We start from the raw sequence: 17,878 nt of genomic DNA on the forward strand, positions 1-17,878 counted from the left end.
GAGAGAAAGAGTGGGGCCTTTTTGTGCATCTGAATGCCTGTATTTGTGTCTGACTGTATGTGCACATGTGTGAGTGCTAGTTGTGAGAGAGTGAGATGAAGAAATAAAGTGTGTATGACAGTTGTCTTGTCCTCTGGAAAACTGCTGGGTTATGTTTTTGTTTGTATACTGCAACATTTTTGAGAAAAGTGAGTCCATGCAAGAAAATGCATGTTGCGCCACTGGGGTGCTGAATAGACTTGTGACAGTGCCTTTCATACATACAGGCAGGATCCTATGGTTTTCTTCCTCTAATACTGTAAAATGCATACACAAGTGGGGCATAAAGTGATACTGTAATTACTGGTTTGTCTCATAAAGCAACAAATAGCATCAATCAGGCCATGAGCATTCATTCACACCACTGACAAACTAGTGCTTCTAACTTGGAGTCAGATCAAGTTTAACACCTTGAGTTCATTTTTAACACACAATTTAGGAAAATAAACAGGTAACTGGCAACCTTTTGGAGGACATACAATAATTATTTCCTGATATCAGCTTGCACTTTTCTGTTATTGAGCAGGCACTTTCTAAGCAGAGCTTTCCAGAAGTCTAAAATACACGTTGTAGAATAATGACAAAGACGATAACAAGAAAAGAAAAATTAGTCAAATGACATGTAAAAGGTGGGGAGGAGACATTCTGTCTGACGATGGAAAGCTTCGACTGGAGGCCAGGCTGGATTCGCTGTAGGTGTGATTAATGGCCGTAATAAAAGCTAGCATCTTGCTGAAGCACAACCACATTGTAAAGAATGTAGTGCCCTCTTCCCTTTTTTTTGGGTCATCAGTCACTGCATTCACATTAAAATGATCATCTTCATCACCATTATTATCACTTTCATACTTGCATCTTAACCATCACCACCATCATCATCAACATCTATATGTAAGTCTGCCTCAGACAAACTTCAGAATCTGTAGGAGGTCTATGGTTGAGCTAGTACTAGATCTCTTCTACTGTTTATTGTCTGCATGTTGCCTTTGTGGATCTTACTGATATCTTCTGGATCTTGGGTTCCCTAACATAACATACTGTTAGGCAAAGTAGCATTCATAATAATTGGCACTACTGGGAAAAGGGGGTTTAATTTTTGCTAGCCAAGAAACAAAAGCACATAGTGTAAATGTTTTGTCTGAAAAGTCATTGTTTCAGCTACCTTTGTTTTTTCCCACTTATAATTCTAACATTAGATTTTTCAGTTGCATGCTTTTAACAAAAGGTTCTTTTCAGTAACACTTACACTGGATACTCTTAAAGTGAAGCGGTTAAAATCCTCTCACAGTCCGTAGCCACTAACATGTTTCTTTTTGCTGTTTGTCTTAAATCTCATGCACATTACTCCGTTTTTAATATCTACATTATTTACAAGCAATACAGCCATCCTGTGTACCCAGGTCTCTATCTTAACTTCTCATTATGGGAGTAAAATAATCTATAATCTTAAATACAGTCCTCTTATGAAAAAGTTTCAGGGTCCTCGTATCCCCTTACCTCGTCAGTTTATATACAGGAATATGCAATAGTCCAAAATATGGATTTGAGCGCCCCGTATGGGGTAATATGGGGACCAGTGCCCTGGATAGGGGCAGGTATAGGACCCATGTCCTGTACAGAGCAAGCAGAGACCTCTCAGAGTCAAGAAGAAGTCAAGGCAATGGTATGTGACTCTCTCCTCAAAACCACAGTTAGGATTTAGAGGTTCACGCAAAGAACACACTAACAGAGACATTTAACCATTGGAACATGTCATATTTTACCACACAAGGGGGGAAACCAGTCTCAAGCTGAATCTCTCTTGAGCCAATTAAATACATAATTAGAACCTTAAATAAATAAAGTAAAAAAAGCACCCAAAATAAGACTTTTGTCCTTACACAGTTCACATTACACAGGGCAAGGATAAGTTGATGAGGACATAAGTGAGACACAACTACACATAGAAATACAAAAGAAACAACACTAAAGCAGTTTGGCAAGCATGCAGGAGCTTGTAGCTCAATCACATGCATTGAATTGAACAAACACGGACACACCACGTCAGGCACGCAAAGTGCTGCCTCTGAGAACGACTCCATACAAAGTCCATGTAACAAATTAAGACATCGTTATTCAGACCCCGACCCTTTATCTAACAGCGTCCCTCATACATTCAAGTGCAGTTCCTCCCCTTTTGAACTTGTGACTGATTAATAGGTTTGTGAGCCTGTGAGTCAGAGTGGTTGGTGATACTATGAAATACTGAATCAGCAGAATGGTTTGCCACTGTAGCAATTCAGGATGATGGAGAGGAGGAATAAGCGAAAGAACCTTGCATGCAAATGCAACATAGATGTGAGTCTTTTGGTTTATGTTTTTTTTTCCTTTCATGGATCACTGTTTGGATACAAAACTCAACAGGTTTTGTATATTTTCTGCATGTCAAAGTAGCTTTTATCTTGAGCCAGCTGTTCATCACCGGTGCCTTTCAGTACATCCTGTTGCTGCCACGAATGGCAGGACGCTATTGCCAGGTGCTTCTTGCGTTCTCTCGTGTGACTCGTCGACTTTTCCTTGCAAAGAAACATACCCATGAAGAGTGCAAAGAATGCCATGAGGTTAATGTGATGGCCTCCCAGTGAAACTGTGGAGGAGGATCAGTGCTGTGGGCAGAGCCAGGTCCCTGGGCTCTACCCATCAGTCTGTCTGTCTGAGCTGCCATGATGGACACCTATCCTGTCCTCAGTCTGTCTGGGAAGAGTTTTTTTCCCTCTTAAGAGAAGAGGGGAGAGAACATGAGAGAGAAGGGAGGAGAGGAGGAAAGAAGAGGATAGGTCAGAAGGTGGTGGGGAAGCATAGAGGAAAGGAGAAAGGAAAGGCAGAAGGGCTGGGAGGGTGTACAGATTGCTCACAGGCTGAGGGGGCTGTGTGTGGGGCCTGGTGATGGGCTCTCAGGACCCCTGGCCGCTCTCTGCTCTCTGGCCCTGGGGAGAAACCAAACACACATTAGAGACACTCAGTCAAATTTAGTGTACATCTTTGGTAGTGTTTGTTTTTTCACTTTTATATCCAAAGGCAGAGCAGCAGGAAAAGTTATTCAACTTTTCCAACCCAGCACACACACACACACCCCATCCTGCTCTCCTCCCCACCCGTCAAAGCACAGAGAAAAAAAGACTAGCAGGCCAAGCAAGACACGTAAACTTTCCTAGTGATGTCAGTCAGAACATGCCCCCAGGAAGAACATATGCAAGAATCGCTCCTCTACCTATTTGTCATTCATGCACAGGTACCGACATCATTCAGCAGTCCTCAGAGAGAGAGAGAGAGGAAGGGAGATAGGGAGGGAAGAGAGAGTGAGAGTGAAGGATGATAATCCAGGATCTCCTCTCCCCCTCCCTCTGCTGACATGCAAACAGGCATCAGCCACCAGGAGAGAAGGAGAGAGATGAGAGAGAGAGAAGACTCACCCGTTTCAGAGGCCTATGGTCCATCAAGGGGCTTCACAGGAACAGTAAAACAACATCAACTATTAGCACCAATGTAGTGAGCGCAGGTGTGTCAGTGGGCTGCAAGTGTGTGCCAGTAATTATGTATGAGTGTGTGTCCCTGGGTGTGTGTGCAGTGGAGTTTGACAGCGTATGGAGACTTCGTGCCTCACCTGTGGCGGCATCGGAGCAGGAACCTCAGAATCTTGCGAGCAGCCTGGTTCTGTTTTTTAGTTAGGAGGCTGCTGTAGGCAAAGACATGGCTGTAAGACATATCTGCATAATTAAGCCCTGTGTGTGTGTGTGTGTGTGTGTGAGTGTGCATGTTTGTGAAGTACCTGAGGGAGTGTTTGTAAGAGCGGTAGTATTGCTGGATGAGGACTGCTGCTCTACGACTCTGTTGGAACTTCCTCTGCTCATGGAAACTCCGGAAACGACTCTGGATCAGGATGGCTGCCAAGGTCATCCTCTGATAAAGTGCATACTGAGAGAGAAAACAGCAAACCCTTCTATTATTACGCATACCTTTGAAATGTTGAATCCTGAATATATAAACATCATAATTTTATTTCTAAATCAGTGCTACAAATGTAAAAAGTGACAAAAAATAGATAAATGAACTCAAAATAGATGAACTCAACAATATACTGAAAATGCAGTGAACCTATATAGGTGAACTTAATGAAGTGAACTATTTTAGGCTTGATGCAGTGTCTACAGTACATATAATCTTATACTCTAACTTAAACCTGGCAGCTGTAACTTTTCATCATAATGATTAAAAACTGTTAGAAAGACCGCAAGCACCCAGAAATCACCAAAACAGAAGGTGAATCTTGTGAAAACTCATTTTGAAGTGACTGAAAACCAAGTCCTCAAATAACTTCTGTGCTTACACATGTGTCTCTCTGCATTCTCAACTCTCAACTCTGAATACAGCTGGGATTTGTTTTGTGACTGGTTAATTTTCACATTAATACATAAACCGATAATGTTAAGCTGTCTGACACGGAAGAACTAAAAACTGTGAGAACAATGTTTTCCATAATGACAGTTTATGGTATCAGAGACCTCTATAGAAACTGTATTAATGGTTCTATATAGAGCCACAGATAGTGATTACATGATTATGCTAATTAAAAATATTTGGTTTTGAATCAATTCCATCTGAATTACATATGAAAATAAGATTTACAGTAGTACTTAAGGATACTGTAGGATAGAAGGTAGTAGATTGGTGTATCCATAATTAGGAAAAATGCTCAACCAACAAGCTCTACCTGCTTGTATTTCTTATAGCAGCGCTGAATCACTGCTGCAATCTCTTTGCGTTGTTCCTGAATGGGACCCTGAAGGAGTGATATTCAGTGTTAGCATAAACACCATACAGTATATGTTAAATAGTTCACAGTCATCTTAAACTTTTTCAAGTTATTGTGATCTACTAACAAAATAATTGGAGAGGAAGAGCATTTGAACAAATGCCAGAGCCAAGTCTTAAAAAAAACACACTGGCAACATGCAACAGATTATTTTGCAGTCTCTAGGGGAAACTTAACATTTTTCTAAAAAGCAAAAGTTCATGAATACCTTGTGTTTTCTGAGGGAGTGGAGAGCATGCCTGATGGTCTCATACAGCTCCCCCTGCTCTGCTTCAGTCATGGCTAGACAGGAGGAGTCAGTTTTCAAGGTCTCCTCTTTCATAGTTGCACAAAGGAAGGAGCTCCAGTCAAAGGGGGAGGATGGAGCTTGCTTAGCCAGAGGACTCTGCTGCTCCTCGGGCCCTGAGAGGGACTTTGTTTTTGGGCTAGGAGTATGGGCCTTGGAGTTTAGAAACCTAGAGGAAAGCAGAGAGCAAATGAAAAGGTTTATAGTAAAAAAGGTTAATGCTATTTGATGGGTTAGATTAAGGAAATGTGGCAAATTCAGGAATCCTTTCACATACCTCTCCACCTCACTGAGGTAATCAGACAGTAACTTCACATCACTGCTGATCCCCACCTTCCCAGAGTCTGTTTCAGTCTCCATCGCCTGCTGCTTAAGCCTACCAGTCGAAGCCTCCGTGATGTGATCCGCTAGCATCATAATGTCCATCTGCAACACACGCAGAGCAGTTGTTACATATTTTGACATTTGTTTTCATGCAAATGATGCTCAACTCTTTGTATTTAATGTACAATTATAATTAGAGGTGGGCAAGTGCAAAGTGATTTTTACTTAATTTCCTAAACAGAAGCTAAATCTGTGCACTATCATCACCACTTGATTTTTGAATGTTTCTGATATGTGGTTTATGTTTATGTTTGAGCAAAACTGCAAAGATTGATCATGTATTGAATGTTTAATCCTATCGTCATGCTGGCTGTGACATCTGGGTAATTCTAACAGTTAGGTGCCTTGAACTGTCCTGTTTATCATATTTCACTGCATCATAGAGTGTACATCATCATAGAGGTTTTATTGCTGCTAATACTTTCATTGAAGCTGATTTATCGTTGTGATTAGATAAACAAGTACTACAAATTGCTATGTCCAAAGTAAAAACCTTTTATATTTATTGCCATTTACCTAAGCTCTTGCCAGTAAAAATTTAGTATGTGTGCCTATTTCCCTTTCTTATAAGTGCATGTGACCATATTAGTGTGTGTGTAAGTGAATGGTGAAGTAACACAATTACTCCAGGTGCCCTTCTTACAATGACAAATTTCATGGGAATTTGACCTTATTCGCACTGAGGGTCAAAGTTTGGGGAGAGTTGTTTTCATAGATTTTTAATGTATTGTTTCATTTTATCAAAAACATGTCACACATGCAAGCAAGCTGTATACATCATACACCACATACAGCATAAACAGTTCAGTTTTGGTCAAGGAACAGGATCAGAACTGCTGCTACAAGTCTGCTCCTCATACCTGCAAGTCCTCAGAGTCCTGATAAGTCAGCAGTTCTGTCTCCTCTCCCCTGTCAGACAGCACTCTTTGGTGCAGGTGAATGGCCAGTCGTTCTTTTCCTAGAACCCTCCTGGCTAGGCTACGCTGACCCAGAGTTTGCCGCAGACTCCATCTGATGTCCCCTCCAGATCCCCCTATCCTGGCCTGCAGGTGGGAGAATGGGGTGCTGGGAAGCCTAGGCTCGTTACGGCAGGTGCTGGCGGGAGGTGCGCTCTGATAGCTGATGTTAGAAGGCTGAATTTGTTGGGTGTTGGGGGGTGGGGAGCATTGAGGGTTAGGACTTGGGGAGTAGTTGAGGAGGGAGCTGAGGGTGTGGTTGCCAGGAGGTGAGCTTGCTAGATGTTGCTGGGTGTCTGGGCTGGGTCTGCATCTCTTAGCTGGAGGAGGGCCTCCCTGTTCTCCCTGGGTTTCTTGTGGGCCTCTATGTCCTGTTTGGCTCCAGCTCTGGTTCTGGTTGTCTTGTTGGTTCTCTGTCCTGGCTCTCCTCAGCTCTGGGAAAACAAAGATGGTGGAAAATAAGAGCAGGTTATATAATGTAAACTTCTATCACTACCACACTGGATATACTAATTTACTAAAGGGTCAGTTCACCCAAAACAAAAATAAATGTAACTTCTCCACTTACACCTAGAAACAGCTTGCCATGGTTAATTTTAGACTGTCCACAGAGAGGTCTGTGTATTATCTGTGCTGTTAAGCTTTGGACAGAGTTAAACTAGCTGCATCTATTGTTTATGCTAAGTTAAGCTAACCGGCTATAAACCAAGTCTCAATCGTGGAATAAAACCTTTGCAAATGTAACTGAAAACACCAGTTTGGCTACATACCACTAGTGCTAAGCTGGGAACTTTATGTGTTTTGGTTGAACTGAATGTTAACATAATTCCTTCCCGTTGGTGATAAACCACAAAACAATGGGGTTTTCCACCTATGTTAGAGTTTGGAGTGGGGCTGTTGCTTATTCCACTGGTCTGTGACTCTCCTCTCCACCTGTCCATCCAGGTGTCAGCAGGCTGGCCCGGAGCTTGAGGAGTCTGTTGCAGCTGCTCTAAGAGCTCAGCCAATCGGGTGTGGCCCCTGGATCGAGCAATGTTGAGTGGCAAGCGCCCCAGTGAGTCAGGAATAGCCAGAGCTCTTGGGTCCCACTGGTAAAGCACCAGTGCTGCCTCAGTATGGCCCAGAGCACATGCCCACATCTGGAGGGATCAATGAAAACACAAGTCACACAGAGGCATGGAAAGAAAGACACATGCACTGAAAATACACATAAAAAAATCTGTCACTCACCAGTGGAGTGCAGGAGAAGTGGTCTACATTGAGAGGGTCCACCTCCAGCTCAAGGTCAATACTGTCAGCATGCTTTGTGCTGCAGAGCAAAATGACAAAAGTAAATTAGCACAATCTGTGCATTCCTAACGGTGTGTCATGTTTGTGTCTTACTCACCGCCAGCGAATAAGTGTCTGAATGAGCCCTGCATAGCCCTGAGCTGCAGCCAGATGTAGTAAGGTCATTCCTCTGGAGTTCTTACTGTGCACGAGCTGAGTAGAAGAAGCCCAGCATGGCTGAGACATCATCTTCTCACACACCACCACCACACGACCCTCAAATGAACCCTGATCAGGAGTAATCTGGAAGGTTGGAGAGTAAGAGGGCATAGTGAGTTAAGCATGCAATTCTTTGTTGACCTCAAAGTTTTATGTCATTTTTGTTGATTTTTCAAACAGTATTTAAATAGCCTCTGACTCCTTAAGAGCTAGGTGGCAGTGTGACATGATCCAGCTGCTATGAAGTCATAGAATATAAACAACATCTTTCCATATACTGTATAATATAATAAAATACCACACAGTGGATTAAACACATTTCTAAATCTGAAGTTGCTGGTGATCTTGAGCTTGATTGTATTATGTTGTATAGGTGTTACTATAATTGAATATACTGCTGTACAGGTTTAGATGATTTCTTTGCAAAATTAAAACAACAGCTGGAGTTTAAATCATTGGGCTACAGTCATCCAATTTTATCTCAATAACTCAAATGCAAATTTAAAGACTTGCTTTAACTACATTTTGTTTGCCTGCTCACTTGATACATTTTCAGATTACGTAGCTGAGTATTTCACCCTAACTAAATCAGTTCTTCATGTCTTACTTGAGACTGCTGATCAGTGGCTCCTCCTCCCTCCACTCCGCTGCCCTTGGTTGCCATGGTTTCGGAGCTGGGGTTCTGATTGGTTATCTCGGCCATCCTCTGTTCCATTTGCTCCAGGCGCTCCAAGATGGACATCCTGAACTGTGTATCTACAGAAATTAAGGCAGACATATACAACTGTAAGTGGTGGCTAGGTGTTTGTTGCATTTAAGCAAATCAATATAATGTTTTAGTAAGCCCTATTTAGAGAGATTTAGGGAGAAACTCTTTTCCAAGGGATTCAATGCTAGAAAATAAATCATGGCTGAAATCCAATAAATCCCTTCACCAACAATGGGAACGTGGGACCTATGCAAAATTGTGTGTGCTTGTGAGTGTCTGTGTTTGTGTGAAAGGGCACGCATCTTATGACAAATGTAGATTGTACATGTCTGTGGCACAGCTGTATGTGAATGTGACCACTTGTTTCAAAACTGCAGCAGTTTTGCTGCATTGCACATTATGTCATCCCACCTGCTGCTCTCTCACTCAGTCTCTCTATTTTTCTCTCCTCTCACTTCACTCCTGTTTTTCTTTCTGCCGTGTGCAGCACACAAGCCAATCTGAGAGGGTGGAGCCATGACAGTGACACAGTACGCTCAGGCTCAACCCTCTACCAATCAGAAAGGGAGCAAAGTTTTTCAGTAACACAGCTCATCTGAATACAAAGCAAAATGCTCCAGTATTTTAGCTGTCAAGCACAGAGGAAGCAGCTGTCTTCACTCATTACAAATGCAAACACAAATACATTTACAATACAAAATACAAAAGCATAACAGCACACGTACATTCACAAAAAGAACGTGTACAGCAGATTTCTGGTCACATAAGCATGTAATGCTTATAGAACAATAAAAGAAAAAAGGTTGAGAGGAATTACAGGAAGTGGCCTCTGCTGCAAGGAAATTTTTTGTGGTTAATTATAATAACCCCATTAACTGATACATTAAAATATTAAAGTGAATAGAGTTGAAAAATAGTCACTGAAGTTGGGCAATTATGGTCCGTAATAACCTTGTCTTAATGAACAAATACATTATTGAATATGAAATATGCCTATAAAATTGCTTTAACACAGCCTTTAATTTCTTTTTTTATTGCAGCTTCCTGTCATTTTCCATTTCACAGTTCCCTAATGTACCTGCCTTACATGCCACAGTGGAAACTCCTCCTTAGGAGACTTAGGAATTCATTAAAAATGACTGAATGTATTACTCATGTCAATAGAATGCAATTATCTCTCTACTAATAGTTTTTAATCACATAATTTAAATGCTAATTTAATACATTATTTTCTAAATTGTTTTTGAGTGTATTAATTAAGTAGATGGGTTAAGTGACCAGTAAAAAACTGTTCTGCCCTCCAGCTTCCATAAAGGCTGTGCCTCTTTGAATTATTGCCCTGCTCTGGAATACAAATTCAATTCAGCTGCTTCTCAAACTTTGTTTGATGATTACTTTTAGTTGTACTGGAGACCTGTGGAGTTGCCGACCAACTCTGAACTCTTTTCCTGTTCCCACTAATGCTCTGCATGGGCTCTCAGTATTGACTGCCACAAAAAAACACACTATGAAGTAACATCTACTTTGATCCAGCAATCTTTCAATACTCATATTCAATTAAACATTTGCAAAAACCTTGATGAAAGTTGAAAAAGAATTAGTAATATAAGTTTGGTACACATAGAGCTAGTGGCTTAAATATAGGAGTTAAAGAAAAACCAGGTCCACTATATTGGCATAAAATTTCAAGTGAATAGCTTTTTAACAGTTTTTTCTTACAAGGCATTTAATAGTTCTACATATATTCCAGTTCACAAACTCATTTGATGCAAACATATTCGGGTCTTTGTCAAAAGTAACAATCTACTGAAACACAGTTTTGGCACAGGGACCATAAAAACACATTTTCAGTAGTAAACATGCTCATCTAAAAATGTAAACATGTTCTATATGTATGTTATTTACGTAGTCTCTTTGTGTTTTGCAGCTTTGAGTGATCCAACGCACGCCCCGTGTCTGTACTGAAGGCCTGTTATTACTGTATCTAGGCCTCTGCATTAGCATCCCTTCATTTGTTGTCATGGCGTTCAGTGGCGCTGTCCACGTCTGTGGTGCTGAATCTGAACAGGATCAACCAAAACCGTTAAACCACAGTGGCAACAACAATTCTCGTAGGCTCTCGCGTGCCTTTTGGTACAAGCATCTAGCGTGCAAACAACGTGAGGACTTTCTACAGTCCCTTTGTCTCAAATCGACAGGCTGAGCGCCACACATGCTGAAATATTTTGACTGAAACATGAAATGGAAAAGTAGCTCTCGACTTTAGAGGTATTAGGTCGAAATGTAGACAACAGACACATTTATGTTCATCTACAGCACCAAAACGAAAAAAACTTAACTCCGCTACAAACAAAGCAGACCTGAAGGCAAATAAAGGAGCGCGTTTTGAAGTTATCAGTAGTTTAAAATCAAACATGCTACGAACCCCAACAGCGAGTCTCTATCTGCTGCTCTCTTTGTTCCCGCTTCTGCTCAACTCGCTAGTTTGAAGTGTGCGACTCACATAATGCTACTCCGACCGAGCAAAACACAACTACGTGCAGGGAGGGAGAGAAAGGGGGGAGAGAGAAAGAGAGAGAGAGAGAGCAGTCTCCACGTTGTGTCTGGGAGAGCAGCCCTTCAAATCCGCCCGCCAGACTCGGAGATGCAGGAGGCTCGGTCGTCATCGGAACAGCAAGAGACTGAATAAAACTGGAGCAATAACATGTAATAAAGTCGTGCGCTGGCGCACATCTGCTATAATTATTCATCTCTTTCTATTTTTTTTCAGGCAGTGAGTATTTGTTGTACATTTGAGGCCAAACTAAGTACTTGAATGGAAATAGGCAGAGCGCGTATCCTAGTCTCGCTATCATCACTGAAACTCAAAGGCAGAGTCTATATATAGCGCCTTGAGGCTGCACAGCACACTACCAGTGGTGTCCACATTTAGACTGTGAAATGGACCGGCGACTGTGCCATGATGTCCTTGCCCTACACTCCAGCAAAGAGCCAGCCTGCTGTGGCTGTAGAGCCGCATTGCCGCATTGCGCAACGCAGAGACGGGGGCGAACACAGAGTAACCCAGGACATGCCTCGCTAAGGAGACCCTTGTGTTTCGTACTGCAATTGCATCATATATTTGCACACAGAAGATAACCCCCGCGCCATGCAGGCATTTGCAACCTATCCCCCAGAGCTGACTCAAATAACAAACTGTCCTCCAATATCTGTCCTCTAACTCTCACAAAATCAACATCTACAGCTCTAACAAAATAATCCTGATTTCTCTCCAACATTCAGACACTCACTGTGGACACCATTATAATCAAACATGTCCAGCATGACAAAGCCTAAAGCATATGTCAATGCTGAATGGCTGTGAAAATGAAAAGTAAAGTTCACTCACACCTCTCACCAAAAAGGTGTGAAAACTGTTCAGATCCCTTCTTGGGATAATCTGCATGCAAACAACATAAACCTGCTTGCAAGCGCAGAAGAACACTGTTGAGCTAGACAGCAGCAGCGGCGGCAGCAGCAGCAAAGACACAATACAGGTCAGTACATCAGTGGATGTAGACAAAACATCTTACAACATGACAGAGCATCCAACAGAACAGAGCAGCACAATGACAGTCAGAAAGCAGATGTGCACACACCCAGACACACACATTTTAAATCCTCGTGGGGACTTTACATTTATTTACATTAATTTCCTGTCAGAAAATGTAATATTTCAAGTGCACACACTCCTTTTTTTGCTCGTCTGTAGTGGATGTTGATACATAAAAAATCCAGGTACACTGTGACTGGGTGGTCATTTTGTTTATGAATTCCACCAGACAACAAGATGAGAACATACAATCAAATGTTCTCACCATCCAGAGACAGCCAGTCATGTTGAGAAGATGGCAGGGCGGGAAGGTCACGCGCTTTGTATTCAAACACCACAGAGGAAGAGATGACTTCACCTCCCATAGCTACCTGTAGCATCACCAGTCCTGTGTCATGGGCTGAAAACAGACATCAGGTAAGGTATTAGTAAGACTGTCTCCATATTTACATTGTGATTCAAGTAGTTAAATTACTTTTGTGTAGTTAACTACTGAGACTACAAACAGTTTGGGACCATAAATTGAAACGAATAGCTTTTTTATTTTTATGTTACCATGCTGTACATGAGCGGCTTTCAGCGGTGGCTCTGACATTTTCAGAGTCAAACAGAACTGCCTGTTGGGTAAAACTTGCAGTGACTGCTCATGTGTTGTATGAACAGGAGATTCAACAATTAAAAATATAGGCCTATCATTGAGACCAGTGTTCAAGCTGTTCATACTGTCTAAGAAGGTGCAAGTTGAGGACTGTTGTAGTTGTTAAGATTGTACAAGTCAGATGTTATAAAACTAACAAAACACCACACCCGTTTTTTAGACAAGTGCTCAAGTCGGTCAAACGGTCTAAAAAGGTGCAAGTTAAATAATCCTTTGCTTGTTGTTTTAGTTGTAGTCAGACGTAGCTTCCCCAACACTGTATACTGCCAATGTCTAGTATTACTTTTGGCCTATATGTGCCTGCTAGAGAGTGTTTGCCTGATAATACGTAATGTAGCAGGATATATCATATGTATAGGTTATGTTAGGGTGATTTTTATCTCCTCACAGTTACTATCTCAAATTCAATAAGGATGTGCTACCGACATTGTTAGACTCTTTCTTTGTATGCTTACGGATATCAGTGTGGTGAAGGTTGGGGTGAGGTTTAAATTGTGGTTCTTTGTGTGTATGACATAGTGATACACACTGTGTGTAGTGTGAGCATGTGCACACACAGGTATGATACCTGGGCAGTAGCAGCGCAGAACCCCAGGCTGGATGAGGGCAGCGGGGACACTGATGTGGTCAAAGAGACAGCTGTACTCACTGCTCGACTCCAACCACGGACCTGTGATCAGTACCTTCACTCCGCCCTGCAGAACACAAACACAGGCCTCAGGTCTGTACCACACAGTGCTGCTTATTTGTCCACAGGAAACTGCAACTGACTGTAAGGTTCAATGTGCATGAATTAACACAGAGAATAAGGCACATGACTGCATGTTAAGTACCATGTCCTGTTGTTATGATTTGCCTTTGCTCCAAGTCTGTGAAGATGTGTGTGTGTGTGCATGAGTATGTGAATATGTGTGGTAGTGTACGTTTAGATCCTGCAGATGTGTTTCAATCAAATATCCCGATTCCATCTGTCAGAGAACACACCTCAGAGACACAGTGGCCTAAAAATGTAACCTTTTGGTTTCTATTATATAAATATAAACTGACAGATACTATAACCTGCTTCATTTAGAAACAAATTACTATTTTGTTAATGACAAATCATTGAATCTAAAAGATCTGGTAGCAGCCCCTCACATCTGAGTGGAACTAATTTGTCTGAACCATCTGAACGACATTGACAAGTGCTCTCTCTTGTGAAACTAAAAACAACAAATAATCATATTCATTTTTAAAGCCATTTAGTAGTTTTCTTTTTGGCATTTGTATTTCTTCTTTTTATTAATTCTAAAAGTGATGTGATCAGCCTGGGCTGATTTTTTTGAAGAAACTCAAAACTGTGGAATAATCAGTATGATGTGATAATAATGATCCTGGAAGAAAGTTGCAGAAAAAGATTATAGCTGAATATGTGCACATGTGGGCAAATGCTATTAGTTATTAAAGTTATTTTTGACAGGTTTTTCCACTAATTGTACTAACTGCATCTGGCACATCATTGTTTGTCACATTGGTGGTAAGATGTATGTTTGCTCAAGTTTCATCATGATTCAATGACAGAACTGGTGACTGAGATATTCTAAGTGGTACATGGGTAAATTCATAAAGCCACCCTCGGCAATCAGGGTAATATTGAAATTTCATCAAAATCCAATCAACTGAGTCTGAGATGCTCTGACTCCTTAATGATCACACAGCCAGGCTGGTGGTCTGAGTACAAATTGCATTGAGTATGATTTGAACACTAAGTACAAGCTACCATGTCAATCATGTGGTAGAAGGACTAGTTTTACTATAGGGAGCAATAGTAAATAAATAATGCATGATAATCATTTTGGGTTTACTAACCTCTGGGTAAGACCACTCTGGGGAGTAGTCTGTCACACTGAACAGCCTCCCAGTCTCTGGGAGCAGTCCCAGAGCTCCCTGCTCCACCTCTGAGCCCGGCAGGTGACCTGCTCCTGTGCCCTGCTCCTCTCCTGCTGCCCCTTCCTGGGGCATCAGAACCCCAGTGACAGCTGCTCCCACCCCTCCTCCAGACCCCTCAACTGAGATGAAATCATTGATCAGATCCGAGAACTGGCTTCCAAATGAAGCCTCAAAGCCTTCCAGACTGATGGCCGCTCCCGCTCCAGCTGCTGTAGCTGACACCCCCCCACCTTGATGAGGAAGAGGAGAGCTATAGAGTGCCCCCTCGATGGTTGCACCAGCAGTAATAGACTGAGGACTGGCCACCACTGAACTGTTGGCCCCTGACAAGCTTACACCATTACAGAGAATCTCACTTTCCCCTCCTCCTCCTCCCCCTCCTCCTCCTCCACTACCTCCGCCTCCCTCCTCTCCTCCTCCATTGTCATCTGTGGGTTGCAGGTAGTCCTCGTTGTCTACACTCGCATAAGCCTCATGAGGATCCTCAGGCTTGAGCAGTAACTCTCCTCCATTCTCAGAAGTCTTCTCTAAGCCCCCAACCTCTCGATGTCCCCTGCAGCCTGACTGGTCGATCGTGGTGTCCTGCGGTGTTAGAGGGAAAGTGCTTACTGCTGCCCCCTGTACGTTCCGTCCACACAGGGCCTGCTGGTCTGGGCTGGCTCGGTGGAGGTGTGTATGTGGATCTCCGTTGGTGACCGGTGAGTCTGTTGGTACCGTGGCTAGGCCTATATAAGCCTGGGCTTCGCCTGAGTCCTGGCTTGCCTCAGTGCCATTGGTCTGGAGCTGGGAGGGCTGGCTTGTCTGGGGGGAGGCCTGGAGGAAGAGGCTCTGGGAGGGGTGGTGTGCGGGCTGGCTTAGACTTGGGACACAGGCTGACGACATGACAGCACTGAAGTCCATCTGCTCCAGGGTTGTGCTGGGACTGAGGCCTGTCCCTTCTCCCACATAGCTGCTCTGAGTAGACAGTGGCTGCTCTAGTGGTGCAGTTTCAGTCTTGATGTTGTTGATGAGGGCTGGGTTGTAGACAAAGCCATTAGAAGAACAGTGAAGTCCTCCATCATCACCATTACAACCCTCAGTCTTTCCTCCACCTCCTCCATACGTCTGGCCCTGTTTGGGATTGTTGAGGAAGCAATCAGGATCAAAGGTCATAGTGGTCTCAGGAAGGCTGACTCCTCCACCTGAGTCTAGAGAGCTGGATAGAACCAGCTCTCCTCCCTCGCCTAAGCCCACTCCACCAGGAAATGATGTAAACCTCTGGTTTTCAGGGGCAACAGCCAACAGGATGCCAGCAGTGGTGCTCTCGTGGGTGGATGCCAGCAGGTGGGTATGGCCAGCAGAGTAAACTGACTCCCCTGTCAGCGTGGTGACCTCAGACATGAAGACAGCTGTGCTTTGCGACAAGCCAGCCCCAATAGCGAGGGCGGGGCTGTCAGCCATGTCACTGGTGATTGACAATGGAGAGCTCTGGGTGGTGTCAGGGACCTCCACCTGGTTGGTGCAAGTAGAGGAGGACACTTCCATGCTGCTTTGTGGGAGTAGGGAGGGTTTAGTTATCCTGCCATTCCTCCTCTCTCCGCCCGCTCTGCTTCTGCCCCCTCCAGGACCGGGCTCTGTTTGACCTTCTGACACATCGCTGTTCTGCACCTCTGTGCCATCTGCTTCCTCAACTCTCTGGCCTGTTGCTGCACCTGTACCCAGGGAAGCTCCCCCTCCTGTAGGCACCCCTGACTCCTGCTTGGATGAGATGATGCGCTGCTTGACACTAGAGCATTTCTGATGCAGGCTGCTTCCAGCACCTGACAGAAGAGACACCCGAACAAAGGAAACAGCATTTCAGACATTTTATACTCTCGTCATATTCTGTTCTTGCATTTTCTCAGGTCAATCTGTCAACTAATGTAGCATTACCTCACAATCATTTGACAGTGTGTAATGGCGCCCTCTAGTGTTCAGGATTTACATTGAAAACTCAGGTCATGAATACTCCAATAAGACAGTTAAAAATGCATGAGAGTGCAGACATTTGAAATATATATATATATGCAAAATGGACATGTTTTCTTATTTTACAGGACAGTTCAATACTGACATCTGAATGTATTTCAAGTTTCCAATTCAGATGTCTGTGTTTACATTTTCAGGATTTACAGTATTAAGTGTAACAAAAGAAATACCAGTTTAAATGGCAGAGACCCATTGCCCATAAAAAAACATGACTACAGCAGCTTGTCAATGACTAGAAAAAGAAAACGCAGAAAGCTATTTTGTTTAAGCAAATCAAGGCAGGTAGAGGAATGAGAGGGAATATGATTTAGTAAGGAGTGTGAGAATTTAAGTAGTACTTAAGTTAACAAGCCACTTAGCTCTGGCCACTGTCCTTATTTGACCTTCCAAACCAGATCAAAAGACAAGTGAGATTAGGTAAGTGTGTGTGTTAGTGTGTGTATTGGAGTTATCTACTCCCTGATGCTCATTTATGAATAATACATGCAGGATATTTTGAGCATCTCTGTCTTCCTTCCCTCCATCCCTCATTTTCTTTGGTGCAATTTGTACTTGCCTCTAGGTGGCAGCATGTTGCTGACTGAATCTCTGAATCTGTATAAGATCTGACTAAATGGCCTGTATGTACTGAAGGTAGCTTTTTTAAAGAACAACATTGCCTTTAAATATAGCTCTGCTTTGTACCATTGGTTTATCACTTCCCTCTCTAGATGACATCCCAGTTCTTCATTCATCCAAAATTCAGTAAAAACAAGGGCACTGTTAATACCTGAAAACAACCTTTTTGCTTTTTAGCTTATTGACTTATCAGTACTTCCAGCAACATTTTAATGCAATGTTTGTGCTAAACGTTGCCAAGATTAGATATTTTCTATTATGCAAGACAGAATTTTTCATCATCTCCCTTGAACTGCTCTAAGCACCTCTTGTCTCATCTGATAAGTGATGGCACGACTCCCAATCGTGCACCATTCGGCT

General features: G+C 42.8%; 1 protein-coding gene across 6 annotated transcripts in view; it reads right to left on the reverse strand.

The window, feature by feature from the left end:
* LOC109956087 (calmodulin-binding transcription activator 1-like) overlaps window positions 1-17,878 on the reverse strand; it is a 49,603-nt gene continuing 31,725 nt past the window's right edge. For 2 of the 6 annotated variants that reach the window (XM_020592936.1, XM_020592937.1), the window contains exons 8-21: window positions 14,813-16,692; window positions 13,533-13,659; window positions 12,572-12,706; window positions 8,613-8,761; window positions 7,905-8,089; window positions 7,748-7,826; window positions 7,389-7,656; window positions 6,422-6,951; window positions 5,455-5,603; window positions 5,100-5,346; window positions 4,790-4,858; window positions 3,683-3,993; window positions 3,492-3,522; window positions 1-3,005 (exon numbers count right to left, since the gene is read on the reverse strand). In XM_020592936.1, the coding sequence (XP_020448592.1) occupies window positions 2,973-3,005; window positions 3,492-3,522; window positions 3,683-3,993; window positions 4,790-4,858; window positions 5,100-5,346; window positions 5,455-5,603; window positions 6,422-6,951; window positions 7,389-7,656; window positions 7,748-7,826; window positions 7,905-8,089; window positions 8,613-8,761; window positions 12,572-12,706; window positions 13,533-13,659; window positions 14,813-16,692 (4,193 nt within the window). In that variant the 3' untranslated portion in view covers window positions 1-2,972. The remainder of the gene's footprint in view (window positions 3,006-3,491; window positions 3,523-3,682; window positions 3,994-4,789; window positions 4,859-5,099; window positions 5,347-5,454; window positions 5,604-6,421; window positions 6,952-7,388; window positions 7,657-7,747; window positions 7,827-7,904; window positions 8,090-8,612; window positions 8,762-12,571; window positions 12,707-13,532; window positions 13,660-14,812; window positions 16,693-17,878) is intronic. The other 4 variants (XM_020592942.1, XM_020592940.1, XM_020592939.1 and 1 more) reach the window with 4 other exon arrangements.

This window comes from Monopterus albus, unplaced genomic scaffold (assembly GCF_001952655.1).
Source record: "Monopterus albus unplaced genomic scaffold, M_albus_1.0 scaffold18.1, whole genome shotgun sequence".
Taxonomy (NCBI): Eukaryota; Metazoa; Chordata; class Actinopteri; order Synbranchiformes; family Synbranchidae; genus Monopterus; species Monopterus albus.